This window comes from Diceros bicornis, chromosome 13 (genome assembly GCF_020826845.1).
Source record: "Diceros bicornis minor isolate mBicDic1 chromosome 13, mDicBic1.mat.cur, whole genome shotgun sequence".
Classification (NCBI taxonomy): Eukaryota; Metazoa; Chordata; class Mammalia; order Perissodactyla; family Rhinocerotidae; genus Diceros; species Diceros bicornis.
The window spans coordinates 6,847,858-6,874,152 of NC_080752.1; the positions used below are offsets into that span (position 1 = coordinate 6,847,858).

Here is a 26,295-nt window from a genome sequence, read left to right on the forward strand (position 1 = left end):
AAAGGAGAAAGGCAGTCAGAGCTGTTCAGGCAAGTGCCGGCACCTTGACCTAGGGCAGAAGCAGTGTGGGAGCAAAGAAGTGAGGAACAACAAGCGGGACTTGGTGAGGAACTGGTTGTGACGGCTCGATGAAAGGGAGAGTTTCCAGGTGTCTGGCTTGGAAGACTGGTAGGGAACATAGGGGATGTAGTATTTTCAGCGTGTGAGGGGGGTAAGGTGTGGGGGAGGTCATGAGTTCAGTTTTAGATGTGTTCCCCTTGAGGTGCCTATGACATCTTGAGAGGGCAAGCACCCGGCAACTGCTGGCTCTGAGGGTCTGGAACTCAGGAGAGTCTGGGCCAGAGAGATTGGGGAGTCACAGCTCAAAGCCAAGGGAGTGGCGAGATACTGAGGGGGAAGAGGAGAAGCAGAGGCTAAGGCAGCAGAACCAACATTTAAGGAACGGGGAGAGGAAGAGGGACCAGCCTGTGAAGGAGACCAAAAGGGAGTGGTGAGAGTGGCAGAGAAAACCAAAACAGGACAAGGGGGGGAGTGGTCAGCATGGCCAACTGCAGCAGAAGAATCAGGTTGCTGAGGACTGGAACTGCCCTTGGGTTTCTTACAGCGTGGTGGCCTAAGGACTCGGGCTGCCTTCTTGCTGAAAACAACTAAAAATATTAAACAAAATATATATTTTAAAAAACATATATTTTTTAAATATATAAATATTTTTTTAAATATATATTTTAAAAAAACAACAAATGCTGGAGAGGCTGTGGAGAAAAGGGAACCCTCATTCACTGCTGGTGGGAATGCAAACTGGCACAGCCTCTATGGAAAACAGTACAGAGATTCCTCAAAAAATTAAAAATAGAAATACCTTATGATCCAGCTATCCCACTACTGGGTATCTACCCAACGAACCTGAAATCAACAATCCAAAGAGGCTTATGCACCCCTATGTTCATCGCAGCATTATTCACTATAGCCAAGACATGGAAGCAACCCCAGTCTCCCTCGACTGATGACTGGATCAAGAACATGAGGTATATGTCCACAATGGAATACTACTCAACCATAAAAAAGACAAAATCATCCCATTTGCAAAAACATGGATGGACCTGGAGGGTATTATGTTAAGTGAAATAAGCCAGAATGAGAAAGACAAACACCACATGATTTCACTCACAAGTGGAAGATAAACCAACACAGGGACAGAGAGAACTGTTTGGTGGTTACCAGGGGCAAGGTGGGGGGTGGGCACAAGGGTGAAGGGATGCATTTATATGGTGACTGACAAACAATGGTGTACAACAAAAATTTCACAATAAAGAAAAAATTAAAAAATTAAATAAATAAAGGGGCCGGCCTGGTGGCGCAAGCGGTTAAGTGCGCGCGCTCCGCTGCGGCGGCCCGGGGTTCGCTGGTTCGGATCCCGGGCGCGCACCGAAGTACTGCTTGGTAAGCCATGCTGTGGCGGCGTCCCATATAAAGTGGAGGAAGATAGGCACCGATGTTAGCCCAGGGCCATCTTCCTCAGCAAAAAAAGAGGAGGATTGGCGGATGTTAGCTCAGGGCTGATCTCCTCACAAAAAAAAAAAAAAAAAAATTAAATAAATAAAAAAGAAAATTTACAGAAAAAAAAATTAAATGCATCTATGAGCTGGCAAACGCAAGAAATATTCATCCCAAAAATATAAGTGAAGGCAGGAAGCTAAAAGGTAAGCAACGCTCTGTAGTTGGCTTTCACCTTGAGAGCAGTTTCCTTACTCGATGAACCTGAACACTGGTTCCCTGAGCTTATGGTAGAAAGTCTACTCAGAAACTTCTCCATCAGGCCAGAATCCCAAAGGGCTATGCCCACACTTAAGGGTGAACTGGAAATAAACCTGCCCCTCCTCTACCTAACCTCTCTCCACAGGACTCCAAAGAAGTTTGCCTGCATTTAACCTCAGTGCTAAGTGGAAGAGTAGAAAATCTCCCCTGAGAACTCTCAACTACAAGCAGGCCCTCATCTGGTTTTGCAGACCAAATTCACACTCTTTTGGAAGGCTGAAAAACCTCAAACTGAGAAGTTAATGTCAAGGACATAGGCTGCTGGTGGTTCCAAGTGACCCACAGACGCTCCTTCTCCTCCTCTCCTGGGCTTTGGAATGCTCTCTCCTGAATCTGGAGACCCCTCCCAGGGTTGTCACAGGTTCTGGCCCCTATATGTCCTATTCTTGTCCCTCAGAGAGAAGAACCTGTCTGGAACTAGCTCCCAAAGATTCATTCCCCACTTGGCTCTAAGCTATCCTGGATTGCCATCCACATCTCCTGGAAGTCTTCTTTGGTCTGGCACCCTGAAATGCCCCAACCCTCCCCAGGGCCTACTTCAACCCATCTGTCCCAGGTAATGTTTGTGAAGCATGTTCAGGAGCATTGTTGGTGAGACTTGGCTTCTTCCTCTGGCAGGGGAACCCCCAGGCTCAAGAAGAAGCCCTGGATTGGAGGCAGGAAGAAAACTCCCATTGACCAAGTTGTGGCCTCTGGGTGGAGCCCTATTCATGTACCATCTCAATTTGTCCTTTGCTGGAAGAATTACTGTTCTCATTTGTGTGTGTGTGTGTGTGTGTATGAGGAAGATCAGCCCTGAGCTAACATCTATGCCAATCCTCCTCTTTTTGCTGAGGAAGACCGGCTCTGAGCTAACATCCGTGCGGAACTTCCTCCACTTTATATGGGACGCGGCCACAGCATGGCCTGACAAGCGGTGTGCCCAGGATCCGAACCCAGGCCACCAGCAGCGAAGCGCGTGCACTTGACCACTACGCCACGGGCCAGGCCCCAGTTCTTATTTGTTTGAAGTGAGTTTCAGAAGAATTCGTGGTCTTATGGCCAGAAAGAGTCAGAGAAAGGTTTTGAACACAGGCCTAAGTCCAGAATTTGTGCTCTCAACCCTCCCCTCCCCCTTCCACAGTGACATCTCCAGTAGGCATCAGGGCCAGGGCATTTCATACCCCTAGGCACAGACCTGGAGTCAGTTCATTTTGGCTTCCTGTTTCCTCCTTCCAAATTTGCCCTGCCTCTCCTTCTTCAATTTCTCCTACATACTACAGATAGATTTTTCTACAATGCAAATCCAATCACCACTGCCCATTTGAAACCCCATCATGGTTTCATATTGCACTTAGGATAAAGTCCAAACTCCTTGGAGAGCCTACCGCTCCCAACTTGTCTTTCCAACCTCACCTCTGTTACTCATCCCTTCCCCCTTCCTCACCCCACATATATTCCCTTAAACTGAACACAAATTACTAGCTGTACTTCAAAGACTCTTGATAAAGATTTGAATGACTAGATTCCCACTGGACTTTGCTTATCAGCTAATTGAGCCCCCTCCTCCCCAATCTCTATTCTTCAAGCTCAGATCAAGTTTCTTCTCCTCAGGGAAGCCTTTGTCCACCTTCTCAGGCCTCGGGGGCAATTGCCAATGCCAGCTTCCTCCACTGAACACAAGTACAGAGGTCCTTTCCCTTTTGATATTTTTTTCCCTGCTGGGATAGCTGGCGAGAGTTAATAAAAGGACAAGTGGAGAGGTAGGGGTAGGGATGATTGGTCTCTGCTACCCTAGCTGTGTGTCCAGGGACAAGATAAGTTCAACTTGCCCCAACTTCGGTTTGATCTCTGAAAATGGTGAATAAAAAGACCCACCTCAGAGTCGTTGAGAGAACTGGACCTAAAGTGTGCAAAGTACTGTTCCTAGCACTTAGATGTGAACTAGTCTTATTCTAATTACTCATACAGACAAGTTGCTTCCAAGAACTTGATGAAATTCTCCGGGCACTGTCCATGGTATGTGGTCTCCCAGTTGCTCATTGGGTGGTCCTGAGAGCCGTCTTTTCTAACTCGTGAGGCATGCCAAGCCCCCCTGCTCTTCTCAGGGCCGTGCTGATGCCTTCTTCCCAGACAGCCCCTTTCCTGGGCCCCAGGATGCGCGCGCAGTGGAGCACCAGAGTGACTTGTCCCCCGATCCCCAGCCCCCAACACACACATCTTATTCTCCAGCCTGGGCTCCCACCTCCAACCACTGGCACCTTGAGTCACATCCTCCTAGGGAGCTGCCCCGCACCGCCTCCTGCCGGTCTGACTGGGAGTGCCCGTCAGCCGCGGTGGGCCCGGGGTTGACCGGCACAGCGGATCCCAGCCCACCTGCTCCAGGCCTCCGCCGCAAGGCGCCGCCCTCCCGCTAGGGCCATAAGGACTACATTTCCCAGGGTGCACAGCGGCGGGGCCTTGGCTCGGTGGGGACCTCGAGAGGGGCGCCGCTCCGTCGCCTGCTCGGGGGCGCGCGGGCTGGCGCGAGGACAGGATCCGGAATGAGTTTCCGCGCAGTTCCGCTGGGTCGGGCCGTGCCGGGCCAAGGCAGGCGCAGGTGGGGTACGGCGCTTGAGTCGGCGGTGCCAGAGACAGGCGCTCGGGGCAGCCCGCGCCTCGCTGAGGTCCCCGCCTCGTCCCGGCCGGGCCGGCTCGCTTGTCAGTCACTGGGGCGGAGGCAGCGGCAGTAGCGGGGCCGGAGCGGGCTGTGAGAAGAGCGCGGGCCAGGCCGAGCGGAGGGGGTCTGCCACAGCCCCTCAACTCTACGGACTCTTCGCCCCAGACTTGCGAAGCTGCAGCCCCGCGCTTCGCTGGACTCCTCCTTAACCCGTGAAGGGCTCTCTCCTCCGTCACCCCCCCATCCCCGTGACCTCCTCATGGGACCCGAGAGCTCACTCAGATAAGGGTGTTGTGGGTACAGGCCCTCGACCCTGTCACCCCTCACCGGCCCGGAGCTCGGTTTCCCCCACGGGCCTCTCTCCCCTGTGACTCCCTCCTCACAGATTCTGGGGACAGAGCCGTGACCTACCACTAGACCCCCGCCTGGGAACTCCTCACTGACGGCTCCCTCCTCGGGGCCCCCTCTGGGTCTCCTCCTAAGAGCACCACTTTTGGTCTCTGGCAAGCCCCCCACCCCCAAGCGAGGTGGGGAGGCCTCGGCAGCCATGCCGGCCCTGGGCCCCCTGTCACCCCGCCACTCCCTGGGCACCCGAGCCGGGGTCTAGCAGGGGGCCAGCAGCCGAGGGGCTGGGGCAGGAGACAGGTCAGGGTCCACCTCTCTGCTGAGGAGGGAGCAAAGATGGAGCGGCGGGAGGAGCAGCCGGGGGCTGCAGGGGCTGGAGCAGCACCAGCCTTGGACTTCACTGTGGAGAACGTGGAGAAGGTATGAGGGCCCTGGGGTGGGCACTCCAGTGACAGAGCAGAAGTTCTGGGGATTGACACTAATGCCAGAGCCCAGGCCTGGGCTGGGCGCCCGCTGGGATGGTGCCCCCAGAGCACCTGGCATTTGCTGTTCCTCTGGGCAGGCAGGATGGCAGTGTTACAGTGTCCTAATGGGCTATTTTTGGCCTTCCTTAGACTAGAGTCCTTTGTGGATAGATACTCTAGGGTCTTGGGATGCTGCGGGGTGCTGATGGCTTAGACCTCTAGCCAGACTGGCTGTTCTCCAGCCCCATGGGAACTGCATGAGCAGTGCAGTATGAAATCAGGAACCCAGGAGACCTGCAGCTCAGTGCCCAGGAACTATACTGATGCTGAGCCATCCTGGACCTGTTTTGTTGAGCCAGAGGCTCAGAAAATAATCTGGAATTAAAACAACCTGGGTTATGTTTTCACTCTTCCTTGGAGAAGGGTCCTTCCTTTATTGGGTGGAGACCAGACCAGTCCTGGGCAGGCAGGAGAAGGGCTGGCCCGCTTTGTTTTGTGCTGGGTCCAAGGGGTCTGGTCCTGCTGGCAGCCTCAGAGTCCTTCCCTATTCACATGCCCATATAGCTTCCTGCCGTGGCCCTCCCAGTCCGTCTCTTTGAACTGCTTCTCTGGTTCTTCTCTGGGTTCTGTCCCCAGAGGCCTGGGATGAGTGGGGAGATGGGGCTACCTTGCTAGAATGCAGGGAATGGTTGTAGATATTCTTTTGTTATTCTCGAGCCCTGTTTGCTGTAGTAGTGAGGATGATCCCTTCTGCTTCTGTTCTCTGCCTGCCTCAGCATCCCTGAGGGGCCAAAGAAGGGACAGTGGCCATAACTGGCTGTCAGAAGTACAGATAGGGCTAGGCCTCCTTGGATGGAGCCTGCTTAAGGGGTCAGAGTCCTGGCCTCACCCTTCCATCCCCTGGGGCTGGGCGGTGTTGGCATGGTGGTGCACTGTTCCATGTGCAACCAGGGAGATAAACCACTGTTTTCTTACTGTGTGAAGTCTCAGTGGAATTGGGACCTAGGGGGTTTGGCTGCTTAGAGCTCCAGCCTAGGCATTTGCCAGGGCTGTAGGCCAAGCCTTCTCTGGACCAGCTTTCTGGACCCTCATGTGTGCTCCCTGAGGGGTGTTCTCACCCTCCCCTGCAGTATGTCTCTGCCCTAGGGCTGCCTGGCAAAGTCTTAGTCCTGCTCAGATTTCACACTGGCTTTGGTGCCAGCATGTGGAGTGACCTAGGGATGATCCTGGGGGAGCTGAATGGAGCTGTTGGAGTTGATGGGAGCAGCTGTGCCTGGGAGGGTCCGGGCCCCTCAGGCTGTTCCGTGCTCTTCTCAGGCTTAGCTTCATCCCCATGGAGCCATTCGTTCCACCTGGGCCTTGCCCTTTACCTCAGGTGCCTGCCCTTTGGGAGAGCTCAGCCTCCTCCTTTTCTGCTTTCCCGTGGAGGTTCACTGTCTGAATCCATGTTTTGCCATAGGAAGAGGCTATGATAAGGCATGGGCAAGGTTCAGGCTCTCAGGGTATCAGCAGGACCCCAGGCCCAGGAAACACTGCAGAGCCCTGAGCTGTCCCTTCCTGCTCAGCCCTGCAGTCAGAAAGAGAGAGCAGTCTTGCAGGACCAAGTCACGCCCTCTGATCTGGGCTCTGGCAGGATCCAGAGTGGCCAGCACCTGCTCAGTCCTGTGCTGTCTTGCAGGCGCTGCACCAGCTCTACTACGACCCCAACATTGAGAACAAGAACCTGGCTCAGAAGTGGCTGATGCAGGCCCAGGTCTCCCCACAGGCCTGGCACTTCAGCTGGCAGCTACTGCAGCATGACAAGGTGCCTGAGATCCAGTACTTTGGGGCCAGCGCCCTGCACATCAAGATCTCTCGCTACTGGAGTGACATCCCCACTGACCAGTATGAAAGTCTAAAGGCACAGCTCTTCACCCAGATCACCCGCTTTGCCAGTGGCTCCAAGATTGTGCTGACTCGACTATGCGTGGCACTGGCCTCCCTGGCTCTCAGCATGATGCCTGATGCTTGGCCATGTGCCGTGGCAGATATGGTACGGCTCTTTCAGGCTGAGGACTCACCGGTGGATGGCCAGGGCCGCTGCCTGGCCCTGCTAGAGCTGCTGACAGTGCTGCCTGAGGAGTTCCAGACCAGCCGCCTGCCCCAGTATCGCAAAGGCCTGGTGCGGGCCAGCCTGGCAGTGGAGTGTGGGGCTGTCTTCCCGTTGCTGGAGCAGCTGCTACAGCAGCCCAGCTCACCCAGCTGTGTGCGTCAGAAGGTGCTCAAGTGCTTCTCCAGCTGGGTGCAGCTGGAGGTGCCACTGCAGGACTGCGAGGCTCTCATTCAGGCTGCCTTCGTGGCTCTGCAGGACTCCGAGCTCTTTGACAGCAGTGTGGAGGCCATTGTCAATGCCATCTCACAGCCCGACGCCCAGAGGTGAGTCAGTCCCCACCTTCCCAGAAAGGGACAGTCTGCTGGGCCAGCCACATATCCATCCATCCATCTGTTCAGTAAACACTAATTGAGTGCCTACTGCATGCCTGGTTCTATGCTGGAGATACAGCAGGGAACCAAACAAGACATGATACCTGTCCTTATGGTTCAGAGTGGGAAACAGACGTTAAACGACTAATCATCCAAAGATTTATTCAATTAAAATATTTCACTCTGTCTTCTCTTTCTCTCAACCAATCAGTCACCAAGCCCTGGCTGTTCTGCTCCTGACCAGATTGCAAATCTGTTTTATCGATTTCCACTGCCACCGTCCTAGACCAAGCTGTCATCATCTCTCTCCCCAGATTACTGCCGAGTAATCTTACCAGTCCCCTGGTTTTTACGCTTATACCCATCATTGTCCACCAGAAGCCAGAGTGATCTTTTGAAAATGAGGAACTAATCTTCGCTTTCTGCTCAGAACCCTTCTGTGGCTTCTCACTGCTCTTAAGATCAAGTTCAGAATCCTTAATGTGATTCACAAAGGTGCTGCACAGTATGGCATTTCCGACCTCATCTCATGCCATGCTCTTGGCTTTCTTTACTCACACACAGCCTTTCAGTTCCTTGAATGTCCTATGCTCCTTCCAGCCTCTGAATCATTGCCTCTGCCTCAGCTTAAGTTTCACTTCCTTATGGAAGTCCTCAATGATTTTTAAGACTAAGTTTGGTCTTCTCTATTATTTTATTTCAGAGCTCCCAGTGTTTTTCCTTCTTAGCCCAAAACACGGTTTCATTATAAATTAATGTATGTCTCCCCTTTAGTCTCTCAGCTCTGTGAGGACAGGCACTCTGTCATTTTATTTTGTCACATTGTGCCTGGCAGCACTTGGTAGCATTCACTATTTTTTGAACGGATGAAAAGTAGGAGTTTCCTGAGTGGTGAGGGGTGGGAGTGGGGGTGGAGAAAACTGGGGGAGGAGGAAGTGTTCCAGGCTTCAGAAATTACAGCAGGTGCAAAGGCCTGTGGTGGGCAGCACCATGGGACATTCAAGACCCAAAAAAAGGTGACTGTAGTGAAGTATTTGTTCAGCACATGTTTGTTGAGTGCCTGTTTGTCTATTGGGCCCTGTGCTGAGCACAGGGAGCATAAAGGTGAATGGGTTGACGTCTGAGACTCAGGAGCTCACAATCTGGTAGACACATGCATGGGTAAGTACAATCAACGTGATGAATGCTCTAATGGAGAAAGCAGGGGGCTGTAAGAGCCCAGAGGAGGCATTTAACCCAGTTGGAAGATTGTGAAAGGCTTCCCAGAGGAGGTGACAACCACGCTGTGTTTTGAAGGCTATGTAAGAGTTAGTCAAATGGAGGTGATGGGTATGGGGAGGACATTCCAGACAGATGAAAGACCCCGAGCAAGGGAAGGGTGTGAGAGAGCGTGTTGCGTGGGTGTGATTAGACAGCAGGGTTTAAGGGCCGTTTATAAGAGATTGGGCCCAGATCATGCAGGACCTTGTTGGCTAGGCTTAAGATTTGGTCTTCGTCCTGAGGATGATGTAAAGATATTAAAATATTTTAAAGAGAGAAAATGGCATGAGATTTTTGGTATAAGTTGGAGTGGCCAGGGCAAGACTGGAGGGCTGACACTAACATTTCAGAAATAGGGCTTTGGGAACCTTCGGCAGAGTTGGAGGGGGAAAAAACTATTGACAGAGATGGCATGGGGGAGTGGTTAATGGTGCTAGCCGTGGTATTAGTCACATCTGAGTTTGAATCCCAGATGGTCCACTTACTAGGTCTGAGACCTTGGATAAGCCTGTTTTAAGCCTCAGTTGCCTCATCGGTAAAATGGGTGTGATCATATCGACTTCACAGAGTTGTAAAGGTTTAAATAGGATAATGTGCATGGGGCCTGCCCTGGTATTCTATAAAGAATATTTTGGTATGAGGATTAAATAAGAGAAAGTCAGTGAAAGGTTTAGCATGGTTCCTGTGCCTCTGTAAACAGCAGTTGCTATTGTTTGGTCTCATTATTGCCTTGGCAGTGCGTATGATCCCTTTCCCCGGTTTCCCAGGTTTTCCAACTTAAGGTGGGTACTAAGCCCCAGGTCAAGGCCTTTCTTGGCATCCTGAAGCTCAAGTGCTGGCTGGACTCAGACAGTTGATGGCTGAAGGGAATTGGCTAGGGCCAGTGTGTGAGTGATGTGTGGTGTCCTTGGATATACCCAGGTTTCCCCACCCAGCCAGTCTTGAGGGCTTTGGCAGGTAATTGATGCCTCTTCTCCTCTGAGCGAATGAGCGAGCAAGGAGCCAGTGAGGGAACCCACAGCCTCCTGAGCGCCCATTGGCTGCAGTCCCCTTGGTTGCTTAGCAACTCTCCCCATTTTCTCAGCTCTGCTCCCAGAGCTCTAATTGCAGGTCTGGGCTGAGCTTGGTGTGAGTGGCAGCCGAGGAGTCCCAGCAGCCCTCCCCTGGCAGCTCCAGCTGACCAACGGGAGCCAGGCCTCTTGAACCCAGTCTCAGCCATGGCCCTAAAGACATCCTCTCTATCCCCCTCCTCCAAACCTAGAAACCTCTGGAGGCCTCAGGCTTGTTCTGTCTACTCACAGGTCTCAGGCACAGGTGCCCAGGTGGTAGGAAATCTATGCAAGAGTTTCCCCCATGGGTGGGCTGTACCAGCCTGGAGTCAGAGTTTGGGCCTTGCTCTGTCTACTCTAGTTTCCTAGCTTGGGCTTGAGAAAGTCACCTGCAGTGGCTTTGACTCCTGGGTCATCCAGCCACTGCTGTTGCCCAGTGTCCTGACACTAGCCCTCCCCTTGGCTGAGCTTGCACTCAGGTCACCCTTTCTTCATTCTTCCACAGCTGCTGCCTGCCTGGCTCTCTCTCCTTCGAAATGTTTGTTTATTTGTTTTTCTGAAGTATGTTCTTAATCCTGGAAAAGCTTTTCACTGGGGTCTGGAGGAGGGGGAGGGTGAATTAGACAGGCTCTTGGGGGCTCCCATCAGTTAGGGCTTGAGATATGGGCTGAGATCTGCATAGATTCTTTGGGAAAATTCAGTTTGGGCCCTGAAAGAGAAGCAGACCTGTAGCAGTATAAGGGGCTGTCTCAGCCTAGAATCTGTCTCTAAGTTGCTGTATGACCTTGGGTAGTACTCTGAGCCCTTCTGGGCTATATTGTCCTTGATTTAGCCTGTTATGAGGCTTAGATAAGACAAATTAAGAACCCTCACTGAGTACCTATTATGTACATGAACTTTGGCAGGTGTGAGGGAGCCTTGGCATACAGTGGGGATGCTGTGGGGGTAGGATACTACCTCCTGCTCCCGTCTCAGCTGCTGGGGAGCTCACAGGCCGTGGCCTTGGCTCTGCTCACGCTCTTTGTGCCAGAGTCTGGCCTGAAGGTGCCCATTGTCTGATGGTGCAGCCCGTGTCAGGGTCATGAGACTGAAGCTATCCCAGCTGTCTCCAAGCAGCAGCCTCTGGGGTTGTCTCTGGGCTGTGAGTATCTTGGTATGGACGCCTTGTCCTGCCAGAATGGGGATATGGAGAAGAAGGCCAACATCCTGGGCTGGTTGCCTCTTGTCCTTCTTATCCTCCTGCTAAGGTTATGAGGCTACCTGCCTAGCAACCTGCTTGGGGCAAGTCCAGATCGAACTCCTTCTGAACCCTCAGTCCCTACCTCTCTCCATAGATTGCTATGGTGACACTATGATTGACAGCAGAGGGGTCCCACGCATCTGATCCCCCTGAGAGCATCACTTCCTCTGCTTAGTCTGATCTCCACAGAGCAGGCTGCTGGGGGGGGATCAGTGGGATGGAGCTAGCCTTCTCTCATTCTCCTTTCTGTACTGTGCTTCCTCTGCTCCTTCTTTAGGGATCATTGTACTTCAGGGCTTTAACCTGGACCATCTTGTTTTCTCTCATTCAACACTTTCTTCCTGGGCAGTTCTCATCTACTCCCATAGCTTTAATTACCAGCTGTTCATTGATGACTCCAAAATCTATGTCTCTTGCACTAACCTCTCCATTGGGCTTCAGGTTTTTATATCCAATTCTCTGGATACTTCTACTTCTTCTACACTGGACCTTCTATATCTCACCAGGTACCTCTGATTCAACATGCCTAACACTGAACTTATCACCTTCCAGACTCTCATTAAATTTGTTACTGACCCCCTCCATCCACCCCTCCAGGTCTCAATAAAGAGCTGTGTTTACTTACTTGTTTAGCCAGTACCCTGAGAGTTGTCCTTGACTCTTCCCCATCCTCATATCCAGTCAGCCATCAAGTCCTGTCCATTTTGCTTCTTAGCTCTCTCTGAGTTCATCATCTACTCTCCCTTCCTACTGCCACCAGAGATCGTAGGAGTTAGGATTTGGTGGTAGAGGGTGGAGTGGGAGGTGGGGATTGGTGCTCTCAGGAGCTGTTGCTGCCTTCTAAGGTCTTTAGCAGGGCTCCTGAGCCTTGTGTTAACTCTTGTGTCTCCCATCCTTGTTCAGTCTCCCCTAATACTGTTTGTAGTAGTTTCCTAGAGTTGCTGTAATCAAGTATCTTACACTGGGTAGCTTTAAACAACAGAAATTTATTATCTACAGTTGTGGAGGCTAGAGGTCCAAAATCAAGGTGTCAGCTCCCCCTGAAACCTGGAGGAAAATCCTCCCTTACCTCTTCGTAACTTCTGGTGGTTTGCGAGCAGTCTCCGGCGTTCCTTGGCTTGCAGATGCGTAATTCCAGTCTCTGCCTTTGTTGTCCCATGTCAATCTCCCTGTAGGCCTCTGTCTTCACATGGATGTCTTCTTATAAGGACACCAGTCATATTGTATTAGGGCCACCCCCCTACTCTATGACCTCATCTGCAATGCCCCTATTTCCAAATAAGGTCATTCTGAGGTACTGGAGGTGAGGACTTCAACATATCTTTTTTAGGGGGACACAATTCAACCCATAACAGTCTGCCCTCTGACCCCCCCGCAAATTTGTGTCCCTCCTACATGCAAAATACATACCTCATCCCAACCTCCCCTAAAGTCTTAAACCATTCCAATGTCAACTCTAAATCCAATTGGAAGACTGAAAGCCCATAATACTGACCTTCTCATATTTCCTTCCCAGAGATCCCCTGGAGGTCTCTGTTCTAAGGTTCTTCCCAACATGGGCAGCATGAAAGCTGCCATGTAGGCCCTGACCTCTTTTTGGCTTTGGATTTGATGTGAGGAGAGGGTTTTGATGGAAGACAGGGAGAATATGCCTTTCTCTCAAAGCTGGTGGGGTATGGGCAGACAGCTCTGATGGGTCTCCTCATCTCATGCCTCCAGGTATGTGAACACACTCCTGAAACTCATCCCACTGGTGCTGGGACTGCAGGATCAACTGCGACAGGCAGTGCAGAATGGGGACATGGAGACCTCTCATGGCATCTGTCGTATTGCTGTGGCCCTGGGCGAGAACCACTCCCGGTGAGGAGTGGGGCAGCTGGGGGTGGGATAGCAGGGCCCTCTAAGAGGTGGGGTTATAGAGCTCTCCTGGGAGAGGTGGAATCACCTTACTGTATCTTCTTCCTCCCAGGGCCTTGCTGGACCAAGTGGAGCACTGGCAGAGCTTCCTGGCCCTTGTCAACATGATCATGTTCTGCACGGGCATCCCTGGCCACTATCCTGTCAATGAGACCACCAGCTCCTTGACTCTTACCTTCTGGTACACGCTACAGGTGTGTCTACATGACCTCCAGTAGGACGGGGCCATGATGGAAGAAGGTGGATCATGGGCTTCTGTGCCTGCTGGTGAAGTGGCTAACTCTCTTCCTTGGCTCTCTCAGGATGACATTCTGTCCTTTGAGGCAGAGAAACAGGCTGTGTACCAGCAGGTGTACCGGCCAGTCTACTTCCAGCTGGTGGATGTGCTTCTGCACAAGGCACAGTTCCCTTCTGATGAGGAATATGGATTCTGGTCCTCAGATGAGAAGGAGCAGTTTCGAATTTACAGGTGATGGTAGCAGGCGAATCCTAACTCTAAATAGAGTCTTGAAATAATGAAGGCAATAAGGGAAGGGCCCAAGGCCAGGCTTCCTGAATCCTGGGGCTCCTTTCTCTATTCTCTAGGCACTTTTGCAGGGTTCTGAGGGTACTGGGGTGGGCTTCTGGGCTTGGGGGAAGGATCCAGGCAGTGTATAAGGCCTTCATCTGCTTCTTAGGGTGGACATCTCAGACACGCTCATGTATGTCTATGAGATGCTGGGGGCCGAGCTGCTCAGCAACCTCTATGAAAAGCTGGGCCGTTTGCTCACCAGCTCAGAGGAACCCTACTCCTGGCAGGTACCTCCCAAGCCTGATTCCCTCAGCCCTCCCAGACCTATCACATCCTCCTCCTCAGCCAAGCCAGTGGCACCCTCTTTCCCCAGCACACAGAGGCCCTGCTCTATGGCTTCCAATCCATCGCAGAGACCATCGACGTCAACTATTCTGATGTGGTGCCCGGGCTCATTGGCCTCATCCCACGGATCAGCATCAGCAATGTGCAGCTGGCGGATACTGTCATGTTCACCATTGGTGAGACCTGGCACACACTCACAAGCACATTCCCAGAGCCACAGGCACCCATCTCCAGCCACAGCCAGCTTGCTGGGTCATATCCAAGATGGGAGAGAGACACATGCCCACACACACAATCAGCATTGCAGCCAACTGAGTGTCCTGGCACCTCTAGGGGTCCTTCCTACAGTGTTTTGAGCTGCAATTCAGTGAGGCTAGTTCACTGGCAATGGAATAGCAGTGCTGGGCCTCTGCTGAGTAACTCCTTCCTGCTTCTCAGCTGTGAGGCTCATGTTTGAGCATGTGCATGCATATTTGCCCATTCACTCCTCTGAATGAGCAGTGTTCTGAACTGGGGCTGCAACTTGACCCTGCCAGGAGCTCTGCCTGCCTCTCAGGGACATGGTACAAAGCCAGCCTGGCCTGCCTCAGATATCCTCCCCTCTCCCTTCTTCCTCCAGGAGCTCTGTCTGAATGGCTGGCTGACCACCCTGTCATGATCAACAGCGTTCTGCCCCTTGTACTGCATGCCCTAGGCAATCCTGAGCTCTCTGTGTCTTCTGTGTCCACCCTCAAGAAGATCTGCCGAGAATGCAAATACGACCTGCCGCCCTATGCTGCCAACATCGTGGCTGTCTCCCAGGTATACAGGGGCCCTTGGTGGAGCTGAGCCCCAGGGCATACTCTGCACTGCGCCGATAACATATTCCTTCTTTTTATCCTCAGGATGTGCTGATGAAACAGATCCACAAGGTGAGCTCAAAAGTTTCTAGGAGGCTCCTTGGGGGTAGTGTGGGAATCTGTGGAAATCCTATCTTCTGCTTTTTCTTACCCCTTGTCCCTTAACCTGTGTTCTTGGAACCTTCCCCAAGAGGTTCATTCTTCCCACTCACAACCAGATGTATACAGGACTGACTCTCCGTGTTCTGCCCCACAGACGAGCCAGTGTATGTGGCTGATGCAGGCTCTGGGCTTCCTGCTGTCAGCCCTGCAAGTGGAGGAGATCCTTAAGAACCTGCACTCGCTCATCTCACCCTATATCCAGCAGCTGGAGAAGCTGGCAGAAGAGATAGTGAGTGAGCTGGTGGATATGTGTGTGTGTGTGTGTGTGTGTGTGTGTGTGTGTGTATGGCCAGAGAGCGGGGGCTTCCCTTTGTGTGGGCTGTGGCTGCTGAGGGGGTTGGAGCTGGCAATCAGGGCTGGGGCCGGGGTATCAAGCTGGGGCTGGGAGATCCAGAGCTTGCTTCACTTCTGCCCATAGCCTAATCCCTCCAACAAGCTGGCCATTGTCCACATCTTGGGGCTTCTCTCCAACCTCTTCACCACGCTGGATGTCAGTCATCATGAGGATGATCATGAAGGCTCTGAGCTCCGGAAGCTGCCAGTGCCACAGGGACCCAACCCCGTGGGTGATGTTGTCATTGCCATTGGCCCCCCCAACCCTGTGAGAATGTCATTGTCACCCCTCTAACTCTATGGGTAATATTGTCATTGTTAACCTATTCCCATGGGGCATGATGCATTTGGTCTTCTGACCCTGTGAATGACTTTATCATTGCCCTCCACTCTAGGGAGTGATGTCATTGTCTCACTCAGCCCTGTGGGTGATGTTGTCTTTTTCCCCAGCTCAACTTGGGTGATGTCATTGTGGTTCCTCCACCCCATGGGGGACACTGACATTATCCTTCAACCGCTAAGTGATATAATTATGGGCCCCTGTTTAACCCCTAACTCGGTGAGGCCTTCTACTCCAGCATTCACTGTCGCCTGTGGGCACTGAGGATACTTAGATGCTCCACATGTAATAGTTCTTGCGTTTGTGTTGCTCCCAGTCTAGAGGAAATACACGTAAACAGATTGTCACAAAGCAGTGTGATAAATACTGTGTTAAGCTCGGGCACAGGGGATTGGGGTGACCACTTACAAGCTGTTTGATCTGGGGCAAGCCTCAGCTTCCCATTCAAAACTGAGAACATCAGAATATCTGTCTTTCTTATCTCATAGAACTGCTGGATAGCAGATATGGTCTTGAGTGAAAGTACTTTGCATACTATAAAGTTCTGTACAAACTTGAGGGACTGCTTTGGTCATTGTTCCCAGTAACCCCTCCAGGGTTTCTCCTGGAGGAAAGGAAACCACAGTATCCTGACCCCTCTACTCAACTCCCCACCCCAGTTTCAGTTACCCTTTTGGCTTCATATCAGACATGGGCTGTGATCCTCCCACAGAGCCCCCTCTCCTTCTGTGGTAGTCATCATCTTCTCTTCCCTCACCTCCCAAGACTTCAGTCGGCTCTTTGCTCCTCCATAAGCTTTCTGTATCTATGCATCTCTTGGGGCTCTCTACCCTAATCCTACCCAGCATCTCCACTTCTTCAGGAGCTAGCCCATAGGCTGTTGGTACTAAAAGTGTTTTGCTGAGCAGAAATAGATAGGGAATGATTTTGAAAAAAGGTTACAACGTTTTAATAATCTTCTGAAGCACTCATGATATCCCTGCTTTGCTGTTTGAGGCTTCCTTTAAGATGATCCCTAGAATTCAGGATATCCTCTGTCATTCATGGGGGGTTCAGCAAACCATGCCCCCCCCCCAGGGTTTCATGCACTGAGTCTTCAATGTGCAGTCTGGGGTAGTAGGTTTGAACTCTTGGCCTACTTCCTAGTACCAGGTCCTCGGGTGGGTGAGAGTGGTGGTGGGGGCACCTCACTTCTTCCTGTGTCTTCAGGTTGTGGTGGTGCTGCAGCAGGTCTTCCAGCTTATCCAGAAGGTGCTGAGCAAATGGCTGAATGATGCCCAGGTGGTGGAGGTGAGTCCTGACCCTTGCTTTCTGCCCCCATGATGACTTTGCTCAGAGGTGGAGCAGGAGGAAGGTGTTCCTTCCTCACCTCAGCTTGCAATGGACTGGAGGAAATACAGGAGGTAAATCCTGCCCCGTAGACACAAGAAATCTTTTGGGAAGACATTCAGAACTTCCCAGTGTCATAAGAAGTGCTCGACCAAAGGACTGTGATGTTAGGACTGAGTGACAGTCAGGGATCCACTTTAGCATCAGAGACCTGCCTTGGGTCCCTTTTCAATTCAGAATTTTGTGGCTGTTGCTGCTCCCTGAGAGGAAATGGTGGAGATCTAAGTAGCAAGAGTTGAGTTACAAAGTTCCATCCTGTGCTCCTCCGAGAAGGCTTTTTGCCTCCTGCCTTTCAGGGTGAGGGTCAGACTTGTTTATCTTCCTTGGTTCACAGGGCCAGGCAAGGCTAATAGGTAAGGCCCCTTCTTAGGCCTTCTCTGTGCAGGGTCTCAGTTCTGTTCCAGCCAATTGTGACCTGCTGGCCAAGGCTGCTTTGCTTGCCTTTTTTTTTAATTGAAATATATTTGATATATAACATTGTGTAAATTTAAGGTGTACAACATGTTGATTTGACACATATAATGTGATTGCCATTATAGCAATCATATCACATAATTATCATTTCTTTTTAGTTGTTGGAATAATTTTAAGATCTAGTCTCTTAGCAGGTTTGAGATTATAATACAATACTGCTGTCTGTTTCATGGGCCCCTTTGCTTTTTTCCCAAGGCGGTGTGCGCTATCTTCGAGAAGTCTGTTAAGACACTGCTGGATGACTTTGCCCCCATGGTGCCACAGCTGTGTGAGATGCTGGGTCGGATGTACAGCACCATCCCCCAGGCCTCTGCTCTTGACCTCACTCGACAGGTGGGCCTTCTGGTTGGGGGAGTAGTGTTCTAGATTTCATCCTAGTCAGAGATCTGACCCAGAGATGGGGTAGTGGGTGGGTCGAGTGTGGTGGATGGCTGCCCTGGCAGGGGCCCTCACCTGCATTCCAGGGGTACTGGCCTGTCCTGGTGAAACAGGGCCTCAGCTGACCATCACTCCCTGCTTTGTTGTAGCTGGTCCACATCTTTGCTCATGAGCCTGCCCACTTTCCCCCCGTCGAGGCTCTCTTCCTGCTCGTCACCTCCATCACCCTCACTCTCTTCCAGCAAGGTAGGTCCCGACCAGGGTCTCTGCTGCTGCCGCCACTGCCATTGCCTCTGCTTCCCCGATTGGGGAGCCAAAGCTGCCCACTTTGTTCTCCTCTGTCCCCTGAGTTGCACATGGGACTTGGTGGGAAACTTATGGGGTCAAGCACAGCACAATTGTCACCCTACAAAGAGTTGACACCTTAGGTTGAAGCGGTAAGAGAATGAATGATGTCTTCTACTGGCCTGCTGGGCTCAGGGCCAGTCTGGATGTGAGAGAGGGTGGGGCCAGAAGCTCTGAGGGACTTGGGGCACCAGGCTGGCTCCTTTTTGGGGGATGTAATGAAAAGTGGAAAGAGCATGGGCTTTGAAGTCAGATATACCTAGATTCTAAGCTCATCACCACCAACTAGTTGTGTGACCTTGGGCAAGTCATTTATCTTTTCAGAGCCTTCATTTCCGTATCTGTGAAATGGAGACTTCATATACTTGATAGGATTGTTACAGGTATTAAAGTAGCATCTTTTGGGCCCCTGGCTTGGGGTTTTTGCACACATAGTACTCAGTGAGTGCTGGTTCCTTTTCCTGCATCGAAGCTTATTCCTTTCTAGGCCAAAAACCTTTGGCTGTGGTCCCAGCCCCCTGTTCGCTGTGGCCCTCTGCCAGAGAGAGGTGGGAGCAAGGGGCTCCAGGCTTCCCCTGCAGTCTAACCCAGGTCTCTAACTTGGAAAAGAAACGGCGCTGCTCCACCAGCCTCATGAGTCTTGCCTGGATTCATGGTCACAGGTCTGAGGCTCACCAGGGGTCTCGGCTAGAGGCAGAGTGCTCTCTGCTTATGTCCTCAGTGTCTAGTCCCATGATGCTGGCCTCTGCTCCAGTGCTGGCCATGGGTGGGTCCAAAGTGAGGAGAAACCTGAGCCAGAAACCCAGGTGTGGTCATCCTCCACTCCACCTCTCCCACTCTTCGTATCCAGTCTGGGACAAGTCCTGGCTCCCCATTATTCCTCAGTCTGCCCACTTTCCTCCCCCTCCATGGCTGCTGCCTCAGTATAGGCTGTCACCTGGATTACCTCAACAATCTTGTAATTGGTTTCCTGGACACCTGCCCTTCTCTCCAATCCATTCTGTACCCTGCAGCTATAATGTTCTTAATAAAACACAAATCTGAGCATTTTCCCTCCCTGGCTTAAAACTCTTTTGTTTTTCCCTGTTACCCTCAGGTTATCATCCTACTCCCACCCACATAGCGTAGCACCTGCGTAGTTCTCACTGTCCATTCCTGTCAGCGTCCCCATGACTCCCAGCAGTGCAGCCACACTGACTTTTCCCTTACCGCGTACCATTTGATCGCTGTGCCTTGCTCCTCTGACTGGAATGCCCTATGCCCTTTGCTGGATGAGCTCTCCCTCCGTCATGCCTGACCCATGCCTCAGTCCCCAGCAGCTTCTCTGAGGCAGAAATGGGTGCTTCTCACTTTGTGCTGTACCTGCTTCATGCACACACTGCTAATACAGCACCCGTCACACTCAGTAATCAGCTTTCATGTCTGTGTCTCTCCTCACACTAGCCCCTCAAGGGCAGGCTTGGGTCTCTTCTCTCTGCATCCCCAGCGCCCAGAACAAGGCCAGCACAGAGCCAGGTATCAGATGCGGTTGAGGAGAGGAGAGTGAGGGCTCCCTGCCCTCAGAACCTTTCTTTCTCGGTGTCTGGCCCACTGCTAGCAGGGCAGCTGCAGACTAGCGAACCTGCTGTCTGCAGTGGGACCCAGGCGTGGGGCACATTGGGCCTCACTTTCCAGGACTCGAGTAACTCAAGGTTCAGATGTGAAAGGGATGGGCTGTATCAGTGGTTCCTCATAGCCTGGAGAAGGAAGCAGGGAAGAGATGATTATCTACTTTACAGTCGGGGAAACTAACTGTGGCTTGCGCAAGGTCACACAGCTTCTTAGTGGTGTCTCGGGCAGATGTTCCCGCAGCACCTCCTCCTGAGAGCGGAGCAGCCCGGGCAGGAGCTCCAGGCGGTGCATACCTTGTCCTTGCCACAGGCATTATCAGAACTGGAGGCAGAATAGTGTCCAACATCATATTTGTTGGGCTCGTTGGTTGTCTTGCTAGACAGGATGGCCCCCTTACCTGTTACACTGTCCTGGTCTTGCCATCCCTTCCTCAGGCTCTGCCCTCCCAGCGCACCATGGGATGACACACTGACTGGTTTCCCTCTCTCTTCGTGTGTCCACATGGTGGGAGCTGGTCCTCAGCCATGAGCCTGGCTCTCTGTTGAGTCCGTGTCCACATGGTGGGGCTTTGCTGGGTGGAGCTCTCATTTTTGGCCTCATGCTGCAGTTTCCTCCCCTAGGCCCTGCCAGTGGCTTGCCCAGCCATTCTCACAGCATACTGGGCACTGCCCTACCCAAAAAGGAGTCCTCTGATTTAAGTGGACCCAATAGCTTCCTTTCCTTGGCTAGTCCAGGAGCCCTAAGGCCATCGAAGTGAGGGGGCACCTACTCAGGCCCTGATACCCTGGCCTTTCCAGGGCCTTCAGCCAGGCCTCCAAAGGAGGTACCAAGGACTGACCTCCACACCTGCCCTCCTCTTCAATGGCTAGTGATGGGGTGGTATGTTCTAGGAAACAGTGTAGGGTACCCCAGCCTGCGAGAGGCCGCAGCACAAGTGTGGGGGCTATTTCTTCAGCTACATGGAGTCCAGCGTTGCTCGGGCACCAAAGGATCACTTGGGGGACTGGCCTGAGGAGGAGTGGGGAGTAGGTGAAGGCCCCTTGGGAGGGAGCTGGGGCAGGCCCGTCCTTCACTTTGCCGTCTCTTTCTGTTGGGCTTCTCCCAGTTCATGGTTTTTGTATGTTTTGTTTCTTTATCTTGCTTCCTGCTGCTCATGTGCCCCCACGCTGTCTCCCTGCAGGCTCTCAGTCCCACATAACTATATGAGGTTGAGTTGCTGTTTGTATAATTTTTTCTTAAGTTCCATCTTTATTATATTTTAGGGCCCAGGGATCATCCTGATATTGTTGATTCATTTATGCAACTCCTGGCACAGGTGTGTTTTAGTTTTATTCATTCACGTTCTGTTCTCTCTCTTTCTCTTTCTCTTATGTTGAAATTCAATTTAAGCCTATTTTTAGCTTTCTGTTGACAAATTTTTTTTCTGTTCAGTTGAAGAGTTTCTTCATCTGTTTCCGTGGAAGTTGACAACCCAACATCCTCCTTTAGTGTCCCTTTGCCTCAACTAGCTCAGTCTTCTACAAAGACCAGAGAAAGGCTGATCCCGAAGGGAGGGAGCTGGGCTGGCCTGGGGGCGGTCAGGGCGGGGGTGGTAACTGTGCCCAGCAGCTCCTGTGCGGCTGAGGTGCCCCAGAAGTTCAGGGGTAGGACTGGAATTGAAGGGCCTGGGGTTCATTGTCCCCGTGCTCCTGCCGGGAACTGCCCGCCTCAGTGCCCCCAGCCTGCTCTTGAGAGGTAGGCTGGGAGGAGCTCCGAAGGGAGGGGCTGAGATGAATGTGCTGCAGTGGAGCCCAGAGTTGGGCTGTTGGACAGGTTGTGCCGCTGCTGGGAGGTGGGGTGCTGGCTCCATTGTGAGACCGTGTTAGGATGTGTTTGTGTTTGGTGTGTGTTGAAGTGTCTTGGACCTTACTTTGTATGTTTTGAGTTCGGTTTGGGAAGGAAACAGAAATCACGTAACTGCTGTAAGTAGCATGTGTATTGTGTCGGGACAAATGTATACTTGAAGTGTGGGCATATGCATTGATGCGTATTGTATGTTGATATGTGTTAGGCATTGAAGGGTTTTGAATGTTGATATGTGTTGGAGGTGTTTGTGTGTTGGGCTGTGGGAGTGTGTATTATGGAGGATAGGAGTATATATTGTGGTATCGGTATTTGAGTATGTACATTTTGGAAGATATATGTGTTGGGCTGTGGGAATGTGGGGTTAGTGTGATGGGGTTTCTGTGTGTTAGGGGGTTCCTGTGGGTTGAGGGGTCCTGTGGGTTGGGGTAAATGACATATTTCTTTGCTTAATCATTCCACAAATACTTATTGAACGTGTAATATATGCTTGGTACTTTGCTAGGTGTGAGGATATAATGATGAGAAAAAGCAGGCACAGTTCTTACTCTGTTGGAACTCATAGTCTGTGGCGGCAGGGCACAGGAGAAGTGGGGAATGGGGAGTGTGTTCTGAGCCTGGATGGACTTGTGTGGGTGTATCTTTGGGAGTGAGGGTGTTTGAGTGTGTATTTGTGGATGGGTGTGTTGGGAGAGTACATGTGCTGGAGGACTGGGTAGTTTGAGGGTGTGGGTGTGCGGACATGGTTAGGGGATGTGGGGAGTTTGGGTGTGAATATGTAGTGAGGATATGTTGCAAATGTGAGAGAGTGTGTGTATAAGGGATATGATAGAGGTGTGTTTGAGGCTAAGTTTCAAGTGACAGTGCACGTGGGAGTGTTTGCACATGAGTGAACATGAGGGAGTGGAAGATATGTGAGGGGCTGGAGGTTAGGGCTCTGTGTGGTGTGTGTTGGGGGGTGCTGCTGGGGAACAGCAGTGTTTGATGACTGCTGGAGCTGTGCAGAGCATCTCCTGTGATCTGAGGATGTGTCCGTTGTGTCCTGGTACCACTTGGGGTGGGCTCTCTGCCCCCTGTACTCCATCTGTTCCCCCGACATGGCAGCATTGGCTCCTGGGCTGGGCATGGCTGAGAAGGGCCTGGACGTAGGGTATCCTGGGTGAAAGATGGGGCCGTGGCTCCAGCGCTCCTACCCTGCTTTTCCTCTTCCTGAGCTGGAGGATGTCTGAGGAATATAGGCAGGACATGGGAAGGGGGCAGTTGGACTAGACTCCATGTCCAGCTGCCATCTCTTCTTCCTGCTGCCCTGTTAACAAATCCAGGGGACCTTGACTGCCTCTTTGAATCAAAGCGAAGTCACTGCTGGCTACCTGGAGCCTGCAGGAGGTCTGGCCCTGATGGAGGGAGAGGGGGAGATGTTTGCTCAGAGAGTGACTTGGGACCCAAGCTTTCTGCATTATGACCCCCACCTCTCTCACATACACCTGTACATTCATGTACACATACATGTACATAGCATCCCTTGGCTGCTCCTCTCCTGACCTACTGAACTCTAGGGTGGTCTGGGTCTCCCAGTGATGGCTGGGTGGCTGGTTTTGGCAGCCTCTACCTGTGGTGTGTGAAGTTGGGCCTAGGGTGGCAGGTGAGTGGGGGGATGGTCCTTGGAGCTGGCTGGGGCTGGGCTTACCAGCTCCACCTCCTGCAGGCTCTGAAGCGGAAGCCAGATTTGTTCCTGTGTGAACGATTGGACATCAAAGCTGTGTTCCAGTGTGGTAAGTGGGGACAGGTGGAGAGGTGGGCCTGGGGCCCCTTTGGGAGGATCCTTAGGCCCCATCTGATCTGCCTCTGCCTCTCCCACAGCTGTGCTGGCCCTCAAGTTCCCCGAGGCACCTACTGTCAAGGCTTCCTGTGGCTTCTTTGTGAGTCCCATGCTGACCCCTGACCCCCTGCCATCCCTATATACCCAGCCCTGCCCTGCCCAGGACTCAGAGGGTAGGGGTATGGTGTGCAGGTCTTGACTCCTGGGAAGCGAGGAAGGAGCTGGTGTTGACGGGCCTCTCCATCCTCTGTAGACAGAGCTGCTGCCGCGGTGTGGGGAAGTAGAGCCTGTGGGAAAGGTGGTACAGGAGGATGGCCGTATGCTGCTCATAGCAGTGCTGGAGGTGAGATGAAGCAAGTGGGGGTTTGATGGGGTGGGGTGGGCCTCACTGCTGAGGCAGCTGCCCTTTTGGGAAGCTTGAGCCTTTGGTTTCCTAAGCTTCTGATTCTGTTCCTTCCTCAATGGCTGAAAGTTGTTAGGGTTGCTGTGAGGATCAGCTAGCTCTCAAAAAGCAGTGCTCGCTTGTCATGGTTTGGTTAAGGAACTGTCCTGGAGGGTGTGGGATGTGGCTGCAGAAGGGGCAACGTCCTGGTGTGCTGAGAATCCGTTTCCCTCAGGCCATTGGGGGCCAGGCCTCCCGCAGCCTCATGGACTGCTTTGCTGACATCCTGTTTGCCCTGAACAAACACTGCTTCAGCCTCCTGAGCATGTGGATCAAGGAGGCACTGCAGCCACCTGGTTTTCCCTCTGCCCGCCTCAGCCCTGAACAGAAGGACACCTTCAGCCAGCAGATCCTTCGGTGAGCAGAGCTGGTGGGTCCTGGGCTTGGGTCAGGAGGAGGCGGCGGTGGTGGTGGATGGTGCTAACCTGATTTTTTTTCCCTCCTTCAGCGAGCGAGTGAACAAGAGGCGGGTGAAGGAGATGGTGAAGGAGTTCACACTGCTGTGCCGGGGGCTGCATGGCACAGATTACACAGCTGACTACTGAGGGGCGCTCCGTCCCACCCACACCTCCTCCTCACCCCTCCCCAAAGAGTAAACCTGGACTTCCACCGCACTGCTGTCTCGGCTTCCTTTCTGCTGCCACCACCACCTAATTGGGTGACCCCAGTTGGCCTGGGGAAGGCTGGGAGGATACTTGGACCCAGGCCTTGGCAGGGAGTGGTAGGGATAACCTCCAGTCCCTAGGGTGGAAGGGGCACTGCTATAGCCAAGCCACCTGGCTGGAGCCTTTCAGAAAACTGCCATTGCCTTTGGCATGGGATGGAGACTGCAGTAGTACCAGCAACCTCCCTGCCCCCGTTAAATTAGTCCCAGTGTGCATGCATGCATAAAAATTTTTAATCAACAATGCTGAGTACTAGGTCCTAGTTCTGCCTTGCCTTGTTCTGTCTGAACAAAGGCTGATCTAGTCCATAATTACCATGCTAAGCTGGGAGAATGGGACCAGTGAGGGAATGCTGCATGGAAGAGGTTTCATTTCTTTGTTTTTTTTTTTTTTTTTTGGTGAGGAAGATCAGCCCTGAGCTAACATCTGCCAATCCTCCTCCTTTTGCTTTGAGGAAGACTGGCCCTGGGCTAACATCCATGCCCATCTTCCTCCATTTTACATGGGATGCCGCCGCCGCCACAGCATGGCTTGACAAGTGGTGCATTGGTGCACGCCCGGGATCCGAACCGGTGAACCCCGGGCCACCGCAGCAGAGCGCGCGCACTTAACTGCTTGCGCCACCGGGCAGGGCCCAGAGGTTTCATTTCTAATGGGAAGGGGAGGCTTTCTAGGTAGAAGACTTGCGGCCTTGGGCTGGAAGTGAGGTGGGGCTGGATCCAGCTGGGAGGGAAGAAATGGAGTGTGGCTTTGAATTCCTGGATGGGTTTCTGGTGTGGTTATGGAGACACCCAAGCTTGCACATGGTTGAGGAGAGGCATAGAAAGGGGCCGAGCGTGTGTGTGGGGATGAATCACAGCCCCCAGAGGAAGAGGAAGGCAGGACCCAGTGTTGTACCCATAGCTCCCCACCTCTGTGGTACCTGCCCAGCACTCGCTGGTCAGGGCTTGGTCAGGACCAGGGACAGCTCCAGGGCTGCGGTCACTCTCCTACCTTAGCACGGTTCCCTCCCTTTCTGGCTCCTCAGCCATGGTTCCACCCGGGGTTCCTCTGAGGCACCCCAGTCTTCTCAGTAAGATCTGACAAGCAGGACGGGGTTCTCCCCCGTCCCATCCGTGAGCCTTGAGTCTCCTTGGAGGTGATAGGAGAACTGGTTACTCTCCCACATTCGGCTCGCTCCTCCTGGTTCTTTTGCCTACCTTTGCACAAATTCTGAGTCCTCCATTCTTCATCCTCATTTAGTCTCTTCCCACACAGTCAGCATCAGTCCTCCCATCTGCCATCCCCTGAGGCCACTCTGTCCCGCTTCCCCTTCCCCTCCTTAGTCCCATTCTCACCTTGCTCTTGATGTCTCACTTCTCCTGGGGTATGTGATGTTTCACATACTTTTAGTCTTTATTCTCCTACTACGTGGCATCCGGGTGTCCTCTTCCTCCTCCTTCCCCCATGGCCCAATATAGCACGTCTAAGTTAGGAGGATGAGGGCTCTAAAACCAGGCTTCTGAAATCTGACCTGGGTTTGATAGTGATTATGCCACTGATTAGGCAGGTCCTAGTTAGCCTCTTAGAACCTCAGTGTCCTCATCTGTAAAATGGGACAATTCTTACT

General features: G+C 52.4%; 1 protein-coding gene across 1 annotated transcript; it reads left to right on the forward strand.

Moving 5' to 3' along the window:
* Positions 1 to 4,340: 4,340 nt before the first annotated feature.
* IPO13 (importin 13) lies at positions 4,341 to 24,635 on the forward strand. Its single transcript, XM_058552175.1, has 20 exons — positions 4,341 to 5,218; positions 6,941 to 7,677; positions 12,994 to 13,134; positions 13,244 to 13,385; positions 13,494 to 13,660; positions 13,869 to 13,989; positions 14,076 to 14,223; positions 14,667 to 14,848; positions 14,932 to 14,958; positions 15,143 to 15,277; positions 15,467 to 15,610; positions 16,931 to 17,011; positions 17,780 to 17,917; positions 18,112 to 18,208; positions 21,181 to 21,233; positions 23,466 to 23,532; positions 23,621 to 23,679; positions 23,833 to 23,922; positions 24,197 to 24,378; positions 24,470 to 24,635. Exons 1-20 carry the CDS (start codon positions 5,135 to 5,137, stop codon positions 24,564 to 24,566), a joined length of 2,892 nt encoding a protein of 963 aa, XP_058408158.1. The 5' UTR covers positions 4,341 to 5,134; the 3' UTR covers positions 24,567 to 24,635.
* The last annotated feature ends 1,660 nt before the right edge of the window (positions 24,636 to 26,295 follow it).

Bases quoted from the DNA above. Each gene is read 5' to 3' on its own strand.
- IPO13 (XM_058552175.1), top strand. From the start codon at position 5,135: ATGGAGCGGCGGGAGGAGCAGCCGGGGGCTGCAGGGGCTGGAGCAGCA. The intron at 15,278-15,466 runs GTGAGTGAGCTG...TTCTGCCCATAG, and splicing joins AGAAGCTGGCAGAAGAGATA to CCTAATCCCTCCAACAAGCT. The intron at 15,611-16,930 runs GTGGGTGATGTT...CTGTGTCTTCAG, and splicing joins TGCCACAGGGACCCAACCCC to GTTGTGGTGGTGCTGCAGCA.